General features: G+C 40.9%; 1 protein-coding gene across 1 annotated transcript; it reads left to right on the top strand.

Annotated features, from left to right (window-relative positions):
• Positions 1-6,950: 6,950 nt before the first annotated feature.
• sem1 (SEM1 26S proteasome subunit) lies at positions 6,951-16,433 on the top strand. The gene is made up of 3 exons (XM_060942746.1): positions 6,951-7,102; positions 12,574-12,667; positions 16,201-16,433. The coding sequence occupies exons 1-3, from the start codon at positions 7,027-7,029 to the stop codon at positions 16,241-16,243; spliced, it is 213 nt and encodes a 70-aa protein (XP_060798729.1). The 5' UTR covers positions 6,951-7,026; the 3' UTR covers positions 16,244-16,433.
• The last annotated feature ends 3,507 nt before the right edge of the window (positions 16,434-19,940 follow it).

Raw genomic sequence — 19,940 nt, forward strand, 5'->3', positions numbered from 1 at the left:
TCAAACTGGGGACCCTGGTCCTGTGAGGCAGCAACGGTACAGTCAAAGTATTGGAACAGCCAGGCCAATTCTTTTGTTTGTGCTACACACTGAAGACATTTGGTTTTGAGATCATATGATGAATATGAGACAATAGATTAGAATTTCAGCTTTCATTTTATATGATAATTATAACTAGTTTTACTAAAATGACACCTTTTGTTTAAACTCACCCATTTTTTAAGTGATCAAAAATATTGGAACGTGTGCCTGACAGGGGTTTCTTGGTGACCAGGTGTGCCCTGTTAGATTGACTGTTTGAACAATTAATAGCTCTGAATGTGTACTCTTGGTTTGAGCTCTGGGTTTCACCTGTGATGACTGCATTTGTTGTGAAAAAAGGATAAACCAACATTAAGACCAGAGATCTATCTATGGGAGAATGACAAGGCATTTTGAAGCTGAGAAAGAGGGAAAACTGATCATGAGCCAGTGGTGTACTAACAACCAGATATCAAACAGGTCAGCTAAGGAAAACAACAGCAGTTGATGACAGAAATATTGTGAGAGCTGTGAAGTAAACCCACAGAACAACAGTCAGTGACATCAACAATAACCTCCACAGGCCTGTGGTGAAGGTATCACAATCCACCCTGCAAAGAAATCTTCAAGAGCAGACATATCAAGGCTATACCACAAGGTACAAATGACTCATCGGTAGTACGAACTGGAAGGCCAGAATGGACAACACAAAGAAATATACAGATAAGCTACAAAAGTTCTGAAACAGAGTTTTACGGACTGATGAGACCAAGATTAGCGTCGACCAAAGTGAGGGAAAGGCCAAAGTGTGGTGAAAGAAAGGATCTGCTCATGATCCATAACATACTGGTATGAGCTCGTCGGTCAAGCATGGTGAAGATAGTGTCATGGCTTGGGCTTGCATGGCTGCTTTTGGAATGGGCTCGCTAATCTTTATGAATGATGTAACTCATGATGACAGCAGTAGAATTAATTCAGACATCTACAGAAACATTTTATGTGCAATTTACAAAGAAATGCATCCAATCTATTTGGGAGGAACTTCATTCAGCAAATCAGTGACCCAAAACACACTGCAAACCCAACTAAGGACTTAATCAGGGAAAGAAGTGGAAGGTTTTAGACTTGCCAAGTCAATCACCAGACCTTAACCCAACTGAGAATGCATTTTACCTGTTTTGGAGGAAACTTAAGGGAGAACCCCCCCCCAACAAGCAACAACTGAAAGAAGTTGTGGTACAATCCTGGAAAAGCTTCACAAAAGAAGAATGCAACAGTTTGCTGATGTCAGTGGGTTGCTAACTTGATGCAGTTATTGCAAGCAAGGGATATACAAACAAATATTAAATGTTCATTCATTAATTTTCTACACCACTTATCCATTGCGGGTTGCAGATGGGCTGGAGCCAATCCAGCTGACATTGGTATGAACCTAGAACCTGCTTGCTATGAGGCGACAGTGCTAACCACTACACCAATGTGCCACCCGATATTAAGTGTTCTCATCTCATCATCTCTAGCCGCTTTATCCTTCTACAGGGTCGCAGGCAAGCTGGAGCCTATCCCAGCTGACTACGGGCGAAAGGCGGGGTACACCCTGGACAAGTCGCCAGGTCATCACAGGGCTGACACATAGACACAGACAACCATTCACACTCACACCTACGGTCAATTTAGAGTCACCAGTTAACCTAACCTGCATGTCTTTGGACTGTGTGGGAAACCGGAGCACCCGGAGGAAACCCACGCGGACACGGGGAGAACATGCAAACTCCACACAGAAAGGCCCTCGCCGGCCCCGGGGCTCGAACCCAGGACCTTCTTGCTGTGAGGCGACAGCGCTAACCACTACACCACCGTGCCGCCGATATTAAGTGTTATTTACTTTAATTTACTTTTAAAGCATGTCTGTTCTGTTGTTCATATTTGTTCATCTAATAAAATGGGTGATCTGGTGCAAGAGATGCCATGTTCTAAGTTGTTTAACACATCTACAGTGCCCTCCACGATTATTGGCACCCCTTGTAAAGATTGGTAAGAAGGTTTAGAAAAATCCACTTTTTGGCTGAAGTTGCTTCATCTTACACTGAAAAAATGAGAAAAATCCAGCCTTTAATTGAAATAAATTTATTCAGAGAAATACAAATCCCACATCAAGAAAAACAAATCTCATCAAGAAATAATTATTTTCAACCAAAACACATGTGCCATAGTGAACACAAAGCAACTGAACCATGTTTCCCATTTAAATTGTACATTTTTTAGTTCACTGAAGTGTGTAGGAACTTTCAGGCTGTAATCCATGACTTCCTGATTAACTGGGGTACAAATATGAGTTGATACAGAGGTCAAAGTCCCTTAGACATCCATCAACATGGGAAAGATAAGAAAACACATAAACCAAATGGGAGAAGTTTGTTGACCTTCATAAGTCAAGGAATGGTTATAAAAAAATAGCTGCATGCCTGAAAATGTCCATTTCTACTGTTAGGGCAATAATAATAATAATAATAATAATAATAATAATAATAAAGGAAACCAACTGGAACTGTTACAAACATGCCTGAAAGAGGACCCAAGTTTATTTTGCCCCCATGTACAGTGAGGAGGATGGTAAGAGAGACATAAATAAATAAATAAATAAATAAATGATCACTGTTGATGAATTACAAGAAAAAGTAAAATCTTGGGGTTTCCAAGTCTCCAAAACCACAATCAAATGCCACCTCCATGCCAACAGATTACAATATTTGGAAGGTATGCCAGAAAAAAAAACCTTTTCTGTCGGTTAACCACAAATGTAAGTGCCTGAAGTTTGTGAAACACTACTACAACTTTGACTTGAACCGTGTTCTATGATTTGATGTTAAAAAAGTGAGCTTTTTGGCAATAAACACTCAAGGTGGGTTTGGCGTAAAAAGGATGGCTATAATGAAAATGACTCTGTCCCAACTGTAAAATATGGTGGAAGTTCTGTGATGTTTTGAAGCTGTTTTTTTTTTCTGCAAGGACCTGGAAACCTTGTTAGAGTACATGGCATCATGGACTCCATGAAATTCCATGGCATTTTAAGTCAAAATCTGGTTGCCTCTGCCGGGAAATTAAAACTGGGTTGTCACTGGATCTTCCAGCAGGACAATGATCCAAAACACATGTCCAAATCAACACAAAAATGGTTAGCTGAGCACAGAATCAAGCTTCTGCCATGGCCATCTCAGTCGCCTGACACCTCTGAGGTGAGCTGAAGAGGTGAGGGTACAAGAGAGGGCCGAGGACCCTGGATGATCTGGAGAGATTGTGTAAAGAGGAATGGTCTCAGATGCCCTGCTCTGTATCTCCAACCTTATAAAATGTTATAGGAGAAGACTCAATGCTGTTTTACTGGCAAAGGGAGGTTGTACAAAGTATTAAATACAGGGGTACCAATAAAAGTGGCACGTGTGTTTTTGTTGAAAATAATTATTTCTTGATGAGATTTGTTTTTCTTGATGTGGGATTTGTATTTCTCTGAATAAATTTATTTCAATTAAAGGCTGGATTTTTCTCATTTTTTCAGTGTGTGATGAAGCAACTTCACTCAAAGGTGGATTTTTTCAACCCCCTTTTACTAATCTTAACAAGGGGTGCCAATAGTTATGGAGGGCACTGTAGATGTAAATATCAGGAAATGAAAACAAACATTCTTTTCTATTGTCTTATATTCATCTCCAACCCAGATGCCTTCAGTGTATCGTAAAAAGAATTGGCCTTGCCGTTCCAATACTTTCTGTCTATATGTATGGCTATTAACCATATTTTGTGTAATGTTGATCTGGATCAATTACTGCATACATTCAGTAGCTAGTTAAGTAGCTACACCTATATATAGCTATAAGGACTTTGTACTTGCTAACTGTAGCCCCTTTGTTGCTATACACAATTTATCAGCTTCCATCTACCCTGTCCATCAATGAAAAGGGACCACCATTGAAATACTGCTGAGGAGATATTATTTGGGTGGTGGATATTCTCAGTGCAATAGAGACACTGACATGGTACTTTGTGTGTTTGTACAAGTGCTACAAATGCAGCAGTGTTACTGTATTTAAATATTGTAATCACTTATTGGCCATTTTATTGGATCCACTTATCTTGTTGAAACACCTTATGTACAACTGTATTTTTATTCACATGCTCACAGATTATATTGTAACCCAAACCCTAAGCCTAAAATGACTGAAATATAAACTAGCCTAACAGTCACTAAGATAAAACAAAGAAAGTGTCAGCGCATGCACTGAATGCCACTTGCCTGAAACTGCTGTTGTGTAAAACTGCGACTCTGGAGTCAATAAAAAAATGGAAGAGATGTGATTTTGTACTTGAATGAGCAGATTTTATGTTGTGTTTATTAGACAAACACTTTATATATATATATATATATATATATATATATATATATATATATATATATATATATGAAGTTATTCACTACTGGACAATTACACTTTTTTTTAAACTCATGCTCAAGTTGTTATTTTATTGAGTACTTTTATTTCTACTTGAGTCATTATTATTATAAAGTAACAATACTTTTACTTGAGTACAATTTTTGCTTACAATTTTTGGGCGGCACGGTAGTGTAGTGGATAGCATGGTTGCCTCACAGCAAGAAGGTTCTGGGTTCGAACCCAGCAGTCGGCGAGGGCCTTTCTGTGTGGAGTTTGCATGTTCTCCCCATGTCTGCATGGGTTTCCTCTGGGTGCTCCAGTTTCCCCCACAGTCCAAAAACATGCGGTTAGGTTAATATGGGACAGCCTTGGGTTGAGGTGCCCTTGAGCGAGGCAGCTAACTCCCCGGGCGCTGTTAGCATGGCTGCCCACTGCTCTGGGTATGTATGTGTGTGTGCTCACTGCTTCAGATGGGTTAAATGCAGAGACAAAATTTCACAAGTGTGTGATGAATAAAGTTGTGCTTTCTTTACTCTCCCCACCTCTGCTAATACACCTCTTCCCACTGCCATACACACTACCTTGTCAGTATCACTCCTTTGTTGAGAATGACTTACTACCCAAATAATAATCTGGCCAGAAGTGTTCTTTTTTCACTGATGGATGGGACAGAGAGGAACTGATAAGCACAACAACAGATGGACTACACTCAATTATTGTACTATATACTATAAATATACTATAAATACACAGAACAATAAAAGTGCATATTAACCAGACAGGTCGGCAACAACAGTTTTGAACAGAAGAAACCAGAGCAGTGGAATGACAGGGAATAAGGAATAGGGCACACTTTCATAGACAGTTTTGCCTAAATCTTCTTCTTCTTCTGGCTGTTACTGTTAGGGCTCACCACAGCGGATAATATCCCTCTATCTCCTCTTGTTCTCCGTATCTTTTTCTGTAGCACCACCCGTCCTCATGTCCTCCTTCACCACATCCATAAATCTCATCTTTGGTCTTCCTCTTTTCCTTCAGCATTCTTTTCCCAATATACCCTGGATCTCTCCTCTGTACGTGTCCAAACCATCTCAATCTTGCCTCTCTCACTTTGTCTCCAAGATGTCCTACATGTGCTGTCCCTCTAATATACCCATTTCTAATCTTGTCCAACTTTGTTTGTTACTCCTAATGAAAATCTCAACATCTTCAACTCTGCTACCTCTAGTTCAGCCTCCTGTCTTTTTGTCAGTGCCACTGTTTCCAAACCATACACCATAGCTACTCTTACTACTGTCTTGTACACTTTAGACAGTTTTGCCTAAATGGCACTGCTAAATACACTTAAAGTGCCATTCCACCATTGGATGTATTCTTTGGCATAAAATACAATATATTTTGACAACATATATAAATGGTATCACTAGATAGAGAAATCTTTTAGCTTCAAAATGATATCTCATCTCATTATCTGTAGCCGCTTTATCCTGTTCTACAGGGTCGCAGGCAAGCTGGAGCCTATCCCAGCTGACTACGGGCGAAAGGCGGGGTACACCCTGGACAAGTCGCCAGGTCATCACAGGGCTGACACATAGACACAGACAACCATTCACACTCACATTCACACCTACGGTCAATTTAGAGTCACCAGTTAACCTAACCTGCATGTCTTTGGACTGTGGGGGAAACCGGAGCACCTGGAGGAAACCCACGCGGACACGGGGAGAACATGCAAACTCCACACAGAAAGGCCCTCGCCGGCCCCGGGGCTCGAACCCAGGACCTTCTTGCTGTGAGGCGACAGCGCTAACCACTACACCACCGTGCCGCCCCGCGATAAAAATAATACCAATAAATCTAGCTAATACCAATAAATCTAGCTAACTGAAAGATTAACTCAAAATTTTTCGCAATTTTTTTGGCCCCCATATACGAGGAGAAATGACTCTCTCACTTTGGGGGTTTCCTGGTCTAAAAATGTGGTACACAAGAAGGGGAACCTGCCGATGACATCACGTTTCACTACCGCGCGGAAATTAAAAGGGTAGGTGACTTTGGTCGCAAAATTAATATACTTGTCGTTGTCAAAAAATTATGTTTGATATATCATTTTGAAGCTAAAAGATTTCTCTGTCTAGTCATGTTGTCATAAAATATATTGTATTTTACGCCAAAGAATACATCCAATGGTGGAATGGCACTTTAACACCATTTAAATCACTGAGCAGTCTGTAACAGCTTAAAATGTATAGAGGTCAGGGCAGAATATTGTCATTTTTGGTGATTTTACTGTATGTTTTAGATTGTGGATACAACCGCTTTTTATTTTTAACTTAAAATGTGAACAAAATGAGATAAACTGAGAAAACAGAGGTATATTTTCCCGACAAAAAAAAAAACATGGGGGCGTAAACTTTTGCTCTACGTCATAAACAAAGCAGCGCCATGTTTTGAAAGCGGGGCGGAACTCACGTCTCTTGTAACTGCGCGTGCGCACAACACAATGCGCATGCGCTATCAGTATTCTCATGGTTGTCTCGTGTTGAGATTCATAGTGAGAAGCTAATTAGCTGTCATGTCTGAGAAGAAACAAACTGTAGATCTGGGTTTGTTGGAGGAAGATGATGAATTTGAGGAATTTCCAGCCGAAGGTGGGTGAATTTAATAAGTGTATGTGATTTGGGCGACGTGGAAAAGATATTTGACGGTGTGTCAGTACAGTGACTCAGCGAGCAGCTAGCTGTGCTAACGCTAGCTGTGTGTTGGTTTTGTTACATAGTGAGCTAACTAACTTTTTTTTATTTTTTATTCTAATATGGAGTAATGCGTTATAAGACGTCCTGTAGGACGTCTAAAGACATGTAATAATAGTTTGAATTGACAAAAGGATCACAGGGATGTAAAATTAGTAGCTAATGCTTGCTAGATACCTAGCCTGGTACCAACATAATCTACAATCTTTGATATACATCCTGCTAAATAGTGTCTCTACAGCACATCAGTAGTCCATTTTATTACTGTAGTACATAATATGAGCACCGCTAGTGTAGTCTTCAGTGATTTTCATTACAGCCAGCTAATTAAATCAAACATATTTTGATAATGCTATATCTAGCTACACTCTGGATAGATCATGCATTTCATTCAGCTCAAAATAAGCAGCTTGTATTCTTCCTATGATCATACTGAACCTTTACTCTCACCTGTATTACAGAATTACAGTAATTGTTTTGTGTATATTACGTTAGCACAATGCTTACAGCTCTATTAGCTGAGGTCTACAAAGATATGTTTGAGATTTGTCCGCAGTATCGTGAGAACCAAACCGTAGTGAAAGCAGTGAAGGTGCTCGGGTGAGGCAGTTGTGTTCAGGGGAAAGTAGTTAACTCAGACTGTAGGTAGAAGTCAACAGATGATGTCAGGGAGGTAATTTGCATATTCATCTCATCTCATCATCTCTAGCCGCTTTATCCTGTTCTACAGGGTCGCAGGCAAGCTGGAGCCTATCCCAGCTGACTACAGGCGAAAGGCGGGGTACACCCTGGACAAGTCGCCAGGTCATCACAGGGCTGACACATATGCCGCTTTTCCACTACCAACGCGGCTGAGTTGGGCTGAGCCGTGCCGTGCTGAGTTGGGCTGAGTCGAGCTGAGTGGGGCTGTTGGAGTTGCATTTCGACTACAACCGCGCTGAACCGTGCTGGCTGGAAGTGGGTGGACACATTGGGTGGAGTTAGCGAAAGTGGATGGATGTCACGTGATGTCGTTAGGCGGCGCAAACAGTGACATCAGTGACCTTTTAAGCGGTAGTCTCACGACCCGGATAGTAAACAATAAACATGGAGGACATGGAGTCGTTAGTGTTGCTGGTCTTGGTGCTGTAGCTTGTTGTCACCGACAACGCCAATAGATACTGGCAAGAGCGTATAGATGAGGCGAGGCGCATAAGGCTTCAGAAATTCTCGTAATTCGTAATTCTTCTTCTTCCGGGTTTACGGTGTTTACAGATCCCAGCGTGCTCGCGGGGCGTGTGTGGGCGTGTGAGGACACTCCTCCTCACCAATCAGTGCACAGGGGAGTGTCTCCTCACGCCCCGAGCCCCACTCGGCTCGGTTTGGCTCGCTTCAGCCCCACTCCAAAACCGTGCGAGTTTTGGGAGCTGAGCAGGGCTGAAGCGAGCTGAGTCGTGCTGCTCTAAGGTAGTCGAAACGCGAGCCGTGTCGGGCTGAAGTGAGCTGAAAAAGGGTAGTGGAAAAGGGCCATTAGACACACAACTATTCACATTCACACCTACGGTCAATTTAGAGTCACCAGTTAACCTAACCTGCATGTCTTTGGACTGTGGGGGAAACCGGAGCACCCGGAGGAAACCCACGTGGACACGGGGAGAACATGCAAACTCCGCACAGAAAGGCCCTTGCCGGCCACGAGGCTCGAACCTTCTTGCTGTGAGGCGACAGCGCTAACCACTGTATCACCGTGCCGCCCCTGTAGTGATGATTTGCGTATCAAATTGTATGCAGAGGAAGATTTTCTGAAGACACTTGGTGTACAGTGACAGTACACTGTCAGAAATAGGGGTACAGTAGGAGTCCATTTCTGTATTCCAAGGTACAGTCTACACTAATGTAGTAATAATAATAATAATAATAATTTCAGTGTATATAGCGCCTTTCACAAACCCAAGGACGCTTTACACAGGAGTTACCAAAAAAAAAAAGCCACACTAGGAAGAGTAGTGTGAGGTAAAGAGAAAAGTTTTCAAGTTAGCTTTGAAGGAAGAGAGAGTGGAACAGTCACGAAGCGATTGTGGTAACGAGTTCCAAAGTTTAGGAGCAGCAACACTGAATAATCTGCCACCCATAGATGCCAGTTTAAAACGTGGAACAGTCAGAAGTCCACAGACAGTAATGTACCCCTTGGGGCTTATTATTGGACCTCAAGGTAACTATGTGTACCTTTTTAGGGCCAAAAAGGTACATTTGTGGTCAGAAATTTACATACAGTGACAGGAATGTCATCTTGGATATGAATGTCATGGCAATATTTGGGCTTTCAGTAATTTCTTTGAACTGATCTTTTTCTGTGGTAGAATGTACAGCATACATCTTTAATAAAAAAAAAACCCTAGAATTTGGTGCAGAAGTTTGAATTTTCTTTGGGTTTTCTGAAATCAACACGGTCAAAAATATGCATAAAGCACACCTGATATTTGGGTAAAATGTCTCTTCGTAAGATTCACCTTGACCAAACATTTTTGTTTACCATGAACAAGCTTCTGGCAGAATTCCGGTTGGATATTTCACGACTCTTCATGGTAGAATTGGTAGAGTTCAATTAATTTTTTTTTCTTTCTTGGCATAGACTTGACTTATAAGCATGGTCCATATATTTTCAATAGTGTTGAAGTCAGGACTTGTTTTAAGCTTAATGTTAGCCTGCTTTATCCTCCACCACCAGCTCTGATGGATGTTTGGGTTCATTGTCCTGTTGTAACTCCCAAGTTGTGTTCAAGTTTCTGATGGTTTATGCTGAAGAATTCTGATGTAATCCTCCTTCTTCATTATTCCATCCACTTCATGCAATGAGCCAGTTCCACTGGCAACAAAACAGCCCCAGAGCATGATGATCCTACCACCACCACCAGCTGATACAGTGTCCCTCTGTACATGGTGGTCATTGTGGCCAAACAACTCAAGCTTTGTCTCATCTGACCATGCAGCTATCCTCCAGAAGGCTTTTTCTGTCTGTGTGGTCAGCTTCAAACTTTAGTTAAGCTCTTAGTCCATGGTGATGTAAAACTCCCTGAACTGTAGACAGTGATCCATCAGCTTCCAGTTCATGGCAGGGCTGTGCCGTGGTGGTTCCCAGGTTGTTCCTGACCATCCAAACCAATTTCCTTTGAGCTAAGTATGACAGTTTGGGTTTTCTTGAAGCAAAGTGGCTTGGCAAAGTGACTACAACTCAATAATGTGCATACAATTGTTTGAACTGATCTTGGAATTTGCAGTTGTTTAGAAATGGCTCCAAGAGACATTCCAGAGTTGTGTACATCTGTGATCCTCTTTCTCAGCTCTGCACTAAGCTCCTTGGACTTTCCCATTTTACTGTGTGTTGGTCAATCCAATGAGTGCTGTAAACAGACCCTTTTTATGAAGACGCAGAGAAACTACCAACTGTAGTCAATCATCACTAACAGGAAGTTAAGAGACCTCAGCCTTGGCAAGGTAGAAGACATTTTGGAAGTTTCAGCACCTCTGAATTAATAATCTAAGTGAGCGTATGTAAATTTTTTGACCCTGTATGTATAATTTTGACCCTGTGCTGATTTCAGAAAACACAAAGAAAACTTTAAAACTTGTGCACCAAATTTTGTAATTTTTTTTAAATTAAAGATGTATGTTGTACATTCTGCCACAGAAAAAGATCAGTTCAAAGAAATTACTAAAAAGATCAGTTCAAAGAAATTACTGAAAGCCCAAATATTGCCATGACATTCATATCCAAGATGACATTCCTGTCACTCAGTGCGTTTACATGCACATGGAGAAAATCGAATTTCTGCCGTAGCTCGACTGAAATCGAAGTTGTAAATGCCATGGAAACACCTTAGCTCGGCTGAAATCGAACCGAACTGGATTTCTCGTAATCGAGCTACGCGACCTAGATTATGCGATTGTAGCCGAGCTACTTAGTGCATGTAAACCCTATCGAGCTACGTAGTCGAGCTACTTACTTCAGCACTGCCCCTTCCGGGAGTGACGAGACCACAAGCGGGAAACACAACAGCCTCGGTCGGCATGGCAACAGTAGTAGAAACGTGCACTTCTGGAGCAATGAGGAGATAGAGTTCATGCTCATTCAGCTTAAGGAGTTGAATATATATATATATATATATATATCTCGATGTTGCTGTCCTTGTCGTCGTTCTTCTTGTGAACACGGAACTGATAACTTTGTTTATACTCTTGAATAGCTCTTCTTCATGACGACAACCGGAAGTGTACCAACACGATGGGGCGTGTAGCGCCACCTGTGGCTCAGGTGCACAATGTACCTCACACAATAGCTCGATTTCCTTGTGTGCATGTAGGATTGGATTTCTCTGGGACCCTTAGCTCGATTACCGACAGCAGCTCGATTTGGATGTGCATGTAAACGCACTGAGTGTATGTAACTTTTGACCACAACTGTACATATATGTTCCCAGTCAGTATATAAAGGGTACAAATAAGTGCTTTAGAGGGTACTGTTCCAGTGATGAGCCATTGTACCCCTAAAGGTACAATAATATACTTTTTCTGAGAATGTAGAGTTTGATTAGAATAAAGAATAATAGATGAGTTTATTTCTTATAGAAAAAAGTCATCTTTGGTTAAGGTATCATAAATGAACTATTCACATATTTACAAAATACTATAATGTCTATCAAGAACACAGTGGTAATAACTAGTTGGAAAACAGATAGGAAGGAAAGGAAATTATAGCTGGAATAACTTGGTTTTGAAAACAGTGGTGATCAGTGATTTAATAATAAGTTACATTTATAAGGCATCTTTCACAATCCCAAGGTCGCTTTATGTGGAGAAAGAAAAATATGTGATTGGCAACAATGGTGACCGGTTTTCAGGAAATGGCGGTGACCGGTGGTCGGTTTTCAGGGAACATGGGCTGATGCAAGTGCAACTCAGTCAGACTTTATACGCTGGTGGTGAGTCAACTGAACCCTCTTGCTTAACTCATAACCAGCAGCAATGATGTGAGCTGGAAAGCCATATCGAGTGCAAGATGTTTGACATCTGTTTTGTCAACTGGGCTTTAAAAAAAAAAAATTATTAAAGGAGTCATCAGATTTTGTGACAGTCAGAAACTGGCACCATGAGTCTGAGGTTGCATATTTGTGTATTACATGCATCTGTTTAAAAAAAAAAAAACTGCTGGAAAGTGTTTAAAAATCAAAGGTAACCACCTCACATTTAAACTTTAGCAGTTCACATTAAAATTTGTTTAGGTCTAGCAAATATTTACAATACTTATTAGCATTATTATAGTAATTGGATTATAAAGGCTTTGGTTATTATTGCATAGTGGTTTGTCAGTAAAACGTGTGTTTGATTCTCAGATTGGACAGGCCTGGACGAAGATGAGGATGCTCACGTGTGGGAAGATAACTGGGACGACGATAACGTAGAGGATGACTTCTCCAATCAGCTGAGGTGTGTTGCTGTTCGTTTTCTAGCAAGAGCTTTTTAAAAGGTTTATTTGTGTTTTTCTAACCATGATTCTGTACTGCATTGTGAAATTGTTCTATATGTTTACTTGTACCTGTCTAGCGTTTTAACTGAGAAAATTTTCAGACATCATGTTTGCAGCAGAAAAAGCTGCGTAGTAAGTGCTTCCCTAATACAATACAAGTGTAGTGACAGCATTGTAAAACTGAGTATCAGCACATACCTATTAACTACATAAACCTGAATACAGGACTGAAATACTTGAAGGTCTGAACATCAGGCCATTATTAAAAATGTTCTGTTTCCGGTCCACCGGCCGGGTGAGTGCCGTCTGTGCGGTTGAAATTTTTTTTTTTAATGCTGGTTTTTCGACATTTTTTTCGGGTTCGTAGACCTAAAATCGAACTTGACATTTACGCATTCCCAGGGCTTTCCACTAAGCCTCATACTAGCCAGCCATGACAAATAAGTAGCCAGTCGGGGGAGTAAACACAAAATAAACTCCTGTGCGTGCAGTTCCCAGGATTAAATGTATTTTCCACAGACCATTTATTCACTTTACTCAAATACAAAGTAAAATGGCAGTAAATCTTCTTTCTTTTCTTGTGTATTGCATCATGAGGCGTTCCTGGCTTGTAAATCTCTTATTTTCGGTGCATGACACATTCACGCAGCTGAGCATGCTATGAATTAACAACGACAACGGTCTGCAGTGGGGCTACACAATTACACACTCGGCGAACATTTCTCCATTTGTGTATGAAAATACACTCCGACCACTCAGTTTGGTTTCATTTACAACCAACAGTGTCTTTTGATGCCAGCACGTAATTGAACGAGAGAAGACTGGTTTACCGGAGACAAAATAAGCGTCATCTCTGCTTCTGTTCCCTCCGACACACTACTGCCTCCGCCGAGTGCGCGCGCACTCTGAACTGAATCAGCTCTGCGCATGCGCCATGCGGCACAAAAAAATGGCAGCCACCATAAAGGAAGGAGATCCGGAGTTTTCAAACATTTGCTTAAGTGTGAAATCACAAAATGGTATTCTAGCGAACAACAAAATAGTAAAGATTCAGAAAAACAAAATCATTCAGTGATCATTTTAATAGTGTAATTTCATCCGAACTAGGCCTAACGGTTGATTTAGAACTACAAAAAGTCCGTGTGTCGGACATTTTAAGTACCTTTTGTAAAAGTTTTGCAAATGTTGCAGTCAGCATTTAAAATGCTAACTTAGTTTTTGTACAAGTTTCAGTTGATTAAACTGTCATTTTATTAAATGTGTCTGCTTTTGTAATAAAAAAAGTACTGAAAGAAAAAGCAAACACAGCATTGCGATTTCTTATCCATCCATCCATAAAAAAAAAAATCCCTCTCTCCCGACTGAAATTTTTTTTGCTCACCCGGTGGACAGGAAACGGATTTTTTTAAGGATGGCCTCAGCATGCTTTGGTGATTTCCCTGCCTTTAAAAAATCGGTGTACTAGCAGTAAGGTGATGAGTTGAATCAGAAATTGCACTTTTTCTTCCAATTAAAATCCTTTGTGACGATTTTGTCAGTGTACATACATGATAGAAAAAGATGCCATGATGCATATACTGGCTGACTGACCAACCTGATTGTGGCTGTATTAGAACCTGTAAAGTGAGAAACATTGATGCCCTGATGCCAAACAGCACACACATTAAAGTGCTGATGACACGTTTTTGACATCTTTGGCGATGTTTTATAACATAAAAAGTAATTCCCGATGATCCATATATTAATTCACGAAGGCGCCTATTTTACAAGTTATGATAAACGCGGCTATTTGGGCAAATTTGACGGGGCTGCAGCACCCAGGAGATGGAGGAGGAGGAGCTATATGACATCAGCGAAAGAACCTTCCTCCTAACTTACCAGTCTGTTGTTGATGCGGCAGGTGTTCAGTTTATCATTATTAGTATTTTTATTAGACATATTATGCCTTCGCGTTGTGTTGCCGGCTTTTGCTCCAAAACCCACAAGGATGGGGTAAGTTTATTCAAGTTTCCCAGAGATCCAGAGCTGCATGCGAAGTGGGTGAAGCAAGTCAGGCGCACTCGTGACAAGTGGGAGCCCTCACCAACATCCGTCCTGTGCTCTGAACACTTCGATTTGGATTGTTTTGACACCCTTCCCAGCTTAAAAGAATCTCTTGGGTGTTCAGTTCAGCACAAACGTATGTTACTACCATCAGCAGTGCCTACACAGTGTTGCCAGATTGGGAGGTTTCCCGCCCAGTTGGGTGGTTTCAAGTGCATTTTGGTGGGTTTTGAACATATTTTGGGCTGGAAAATGTCAGCAGTATCTGTTGCCAGATACTGCTGAAGTTTTCCAGCCCAAAATATGTTCAAAACCCACCAAAATGCACTTGAAACTGCCCAACTGGGCGGGAAACCTCCCAATCTGGCAACACTGCCAGTATTCCGGAGGGGGTCTACTAGTAGCTATGCCGGATCCAAAGACAGTCCTCCTGTTAGAACATGTGTTGTGAAACGACATAAGATAAAGGTACGTAGAGCTATAGATTCTACATGATAATCATAAATGTAATCATAAAGTCAGCGTGATATCAGTCATGTATTTGCTTGTGAAAGCTTGCGGCTTTCATGTAACTGCCGCCTAGCAACGAGAGGCAAAGGGTAAAGAGGGTAGGCTATCATAGATTCTATTCGGAAGAGATCAGCACAATTCTAGACTCCCAGAAGAGGAAGAGCTAGCACTAGAGAGTTCACCGGCGTTTTCATGCGCCATTTCCATTGAGTAGAACCAGAGTAGAACAGCCAGTGAACCGCAGCGTGTTCTCCCGCTGACGTCACAACATGGCCGCGAGCCACGGACCCAGTTTTCTTGCGCTGTGCAATTAAAAGTTGGATATTCATGTAACAACAGCTTCTTTTCACGTAATTATAACAGAAATCTAACATGTTTGCCATGTTGTATAGTTTTTTTAAGAAATTGCATAGAGTCATGTTCGTGTCATCAGCCCTTTAAGCTATAGGTCATTGCAATATTCAGAGATCATTCTTAGCCTAAGAAAAATTGTCCTGTGTTATTCAAGAGCCTAGGTTATATTTAAAAAAAAAAAAAAAGAGAGCGAGAAAAACCTCCTCCTCTGCAGCTCTTAATAGAGAGCAGAAGGACTTGAGAGGGGAAAGAGCAGCATTCATGTTTATTAGTATTCTGACGATTTGTGTTCTAGTAAATAATAAATTGTTAAACTGTCCCCCTTGGCTATATCGTTGCTTGGTCAATTTTAGATTGTTCATTGTTTGCTGATCTGGAATCAGTTTCATCCTTTTATTTAAGGTGAAAAACATATAACTTTTATCCTGTAGTGGTTTGCAGTAGATTTAGAACAGTTTTTCCATCTGATATAAATTTTTGTCTGTTTGAGAATCAGAATGATTTATATGTATTGTGGGTTTCTGCGTTTCTTTGTAGATTTAGTCTGTAATTTTAATTTCTTTTTCCGTATGAATTATTTTGGCAGAGCTGAACTTGAGAAGCATGGATACAAGATGGAGACGTCGTAACATTGACCATCACACAACATGCTGATGACTGGTTAATCACAGCTGAACATTGTACACATTTATTTCGTTTGTAAGAATTCAGGAGTGATGACTGTTATTGGTGTGAGGAAAATGGAGTAGAATTACTTTTTATTTTGTGCTCGTAAGAAATTGTGTTAATAGTTGCTCTATTAAAGCTCTTCTCTTCTTATATGGTTTTAGTTTAATTCTTGATATATTTCTGATGTATTTTTAGAGGTTCTTTACAGCCACTTGGAAGTGTAATAATTTTTTAAATGTCTTTTTATAATAATGCTTTTCCATCAAACTGAATTTTCAGGAAAAAAAAAAAACCTTCACATGGACGGTTGGAAAAAGACAGTTAAAGACTACTCGGAGCAGTTGTGAAAGCATATTCAAATTTTGCTTTAAGTGTGCTGCTAGTTTTAATCCAACTGTCTGTTGAAACAGATTGTAACAACTCCCTGAGGCAGGCGCTACAATTTGAGGTGCACTTTTCTTCTTGGAGTTCACTTTTCAGTGACCTCTAACACGCGCGTGTTGGGGAAAACAGCTCTATCTCATTATTGGCTATCTGAAAGACACACGGAGACGCTTGCTAATAGACAGCCAGTCATTAGACACGGGTGTAACTCGTCAGATGTTACTTGATGGTTCAGCCTCACTCCTCGTCGTTCGTAGCTGATGCTCGACCACACCCTCACTGCCACATGGATATTAGCAGTAAAGTGTTTTATCATGTGCGTGATTTGATTTTGACTACAGTAAATGAAACTCAATGGCTAAAACTCATCTGCATGTTGATGCAAGTCTTACTTGCTAATAAAGTCTTCATTGCACAGTAATGGTGGAGATTTGTCAAAACAGACCGAAAAGCTCGTCAGGATTAAAATATACAACAGACTTAGCCTGGGCCCGCCCATCCTAAGCGTGACGCAACACGAGGGCCTGTTGCGAGCTTAGTCTGGCCAGGCAAGCTATCTACAGCTCTTCCAAGCTCCTGAAAAATCGGGAGCCAATCAACTTTGAGCATCTCCAACGGCCCTGGGTAGAGGCGTGTTCAAGGCAGTGATGTAGTAGAACTGCGACCGGAAGCCATAGATTGTTTACAGAATCTATGCCGGAAGCGCTTCGTTCACGCTTCCGCATCTATTACGCATAGATGCTGTATTGAAAGCATTCAACGGGAAGTTCTCTTTGAAAACGGAGCAAAGAGCAGCCCTGGAGGTATTTATTGAAAGGAAGGACGTTTTCGCCTTGCTCCCGACCGGCTTCGGTAAGAGTTTAATCTACCAGTTAGCCCCGTCGCGTCGCATACGTCAGAGGAAAGAGTGATGTGATTGGTTTAAGCTTCGTCACAGCCTTTTCTGGCTTCGACCAGTAGCAAACTGAGGCATTTCAGGGAGGCGGGTCAACCACGGGCTCTGGGAAACGGTTGGGCTTAATATCTTGGCCAGACCAATAGCTCGTAGAGCTTTGTCGCGTTAGCCAGACTACAACAGACTGCATTGTTGTAAAAATATTATCATCATTAATGATAATTTAACAGCTATCAATTTCTTTAAATGGGCTACTAATGAATTAGAATTATTCCATTTACAATCTATTGGCTCAATCTCCTAATCCTAATCCCATTGGATTTGGAGCCTCTACATAGGTGCCAAAATTTAAGTTTCAGCTGTAGCGTTTAATATTTTTACGGTATGAGAGACATCTGGAGATTTTCGCTTTGCTACGTTTTCAGGTAAAACAGCTTTCAGAGCAAACAAGTAAAATTCACGTGACAGAAAAGCCAATTAACTGAAGAGGAAAGAATGCAGAATGTGAAAGACTTGCATTTAACTGCAATGGTTAGTTATACTTTCTTTTAGCAACTGTTTTGTGATCCAATAGAAAAGAAGTCTTTTTGGTCAGTTAAAAAATAGATGGGTCAGTGATTTATTAAGTAACGATCACACCAGGCTTTGCCTCGCTGCTTCTTTACTGCAACTTGGTACAAGGGAGGGGAAAAAGAAAAACAGCTAATTTGCATATATTGCCTCTAAAATCATAGTAGCTTTGTAACATACTGCTGATGTGTGCAACTCGACGGTATCCCAGAATTAGATAATGTTCAGTAATAAGAGCTACTTTAGCAATGCTCATATCTACAAATAAGCCAGTTGATCATCAATAAATATCACTACACTTGTTTATAGTGTGGACGTGGATCTGACTGTAGACTGCACTGTACATTAATCATGTATCGTTGGTACAAAGTAAGCAGTGCATGCAGCTGTTAACCCAACCATTTCATTTAGGTTACAGGTGAATATCAGTTCACACAATATTTTATTCAAATTAAAAAAAAAAAAAAAATTGTTAGCATGGTGCTGAACCATCCACCGATATACTGTATGTTTGGGTGCTTGTGGTAATATCCCCCCTTCCCCCCAGCTAGGATTTTTATGTTGGCACCTCTGCGGTTGCACAAATTTAAAAACCATATACTCAAGTATGTAAAATCTGGCACGTTGGACACCACACCTATCCAGTGTTAAGCTTATAGATACTTAATAGGCTCAGATTCTGTAGAGATCCTGTATGCTTTTCAATTATATAAACCCACAGAGGCAGGGAAAGCGAGCTGAGAAGGAGCTCCACTGCTGTTCACGCCACTTCCCGCTGAGCCTGTGGTGTTTGACAGGCAGATTATCCAGTGCAGTGTGTGTGAGAGGCAGGGGGTGGCCACAGTGTGTCCTGCCTGGGCCTGCCCACCTTCACCATCGGGCCCTGCTCTTCCGCTTTGCTCAGCAGGGGCTCACATACACAAGCCGAGGCCAATTTGCCCAGCCGCACTCCCCTAGCAAAATGATTTCTTTGGATTTGTGGCTCTCAGTCTCAGCACCATAATGAGCTGAAATCGACGCCAGTAAGACATCTTTTACCACAGGAGAGATTTCTCCTGTTCTGCTCTGTCTCTGCATGCCCTCTTTCGGTTTTATCTCTTTTTCTTGGTTGAACCTTTGTCTATTAGAATATATCCATGAAAAGTACTTGTGAAACATGCTTATAAGGGTTTTTTGGGTTTCATCTCATCTTTTTTTTTTTTTTTGTCGACAGACTTAATTTTTCTAACAGGTTCCATTCTTCATTTTCACTTTAGAGATGATTCATTGGGTGATTTATATTACCACTCAAATATAACATGGTTTAAACATGAGCACTACTTCTACGAACGTACCTAATTTGATAGTTGAGACACTGAGCCTGTGAATTCAATGAACTGCTATTAAATCAATAATACCTGCACTTTTTGTAATTTTAACAGGGGAATACAGAGGAGCAGGAGCATATGCACACGCACAGCCAGACATACTCATAACATGCAAATCCACCGATACCGTTGAAAATGAGTGCTGTGTGCTGGATGATTATTTTAATTGTTGGAAAATCGGTGAGGTGTGAAAATCACTAAGTGAGAGGAACAGCAAAGAATCCAAGACCATTTTGTTTGTGCCAGAGGCGTAAGATGGGCTTTGTATTTGACTGAAGGTGGTCTTTTGTGTCGTCCAAAATAAAAAAATCCCCACAGTATCATAGGGCATGACAGTAACCTTCGGTTTGGGTCTATCGTGTTTGTTTTGTTCTTTGAACTGTTTCCACGATAGTGTTTCTTTTGTTCTTCTAACAGTCTGTCTTCATAAATCGATGGCGA

Source organism: Neoarius graeffei, chromosome 16 (genome assembly GCF_027579695.1).
Source record: "Neoarius graeffei isolate fNeoGra1 chromosome 16, fNeoGra1.pri, whole genome shotgun sequence".
NCBI classification, from domain to species: domain Eukaryota; kingdom Metazoa; phylum Chordata; class Actinopteri; order Siluriformes; family Ariidae; genus Neoarius; species Neoarius graeffei.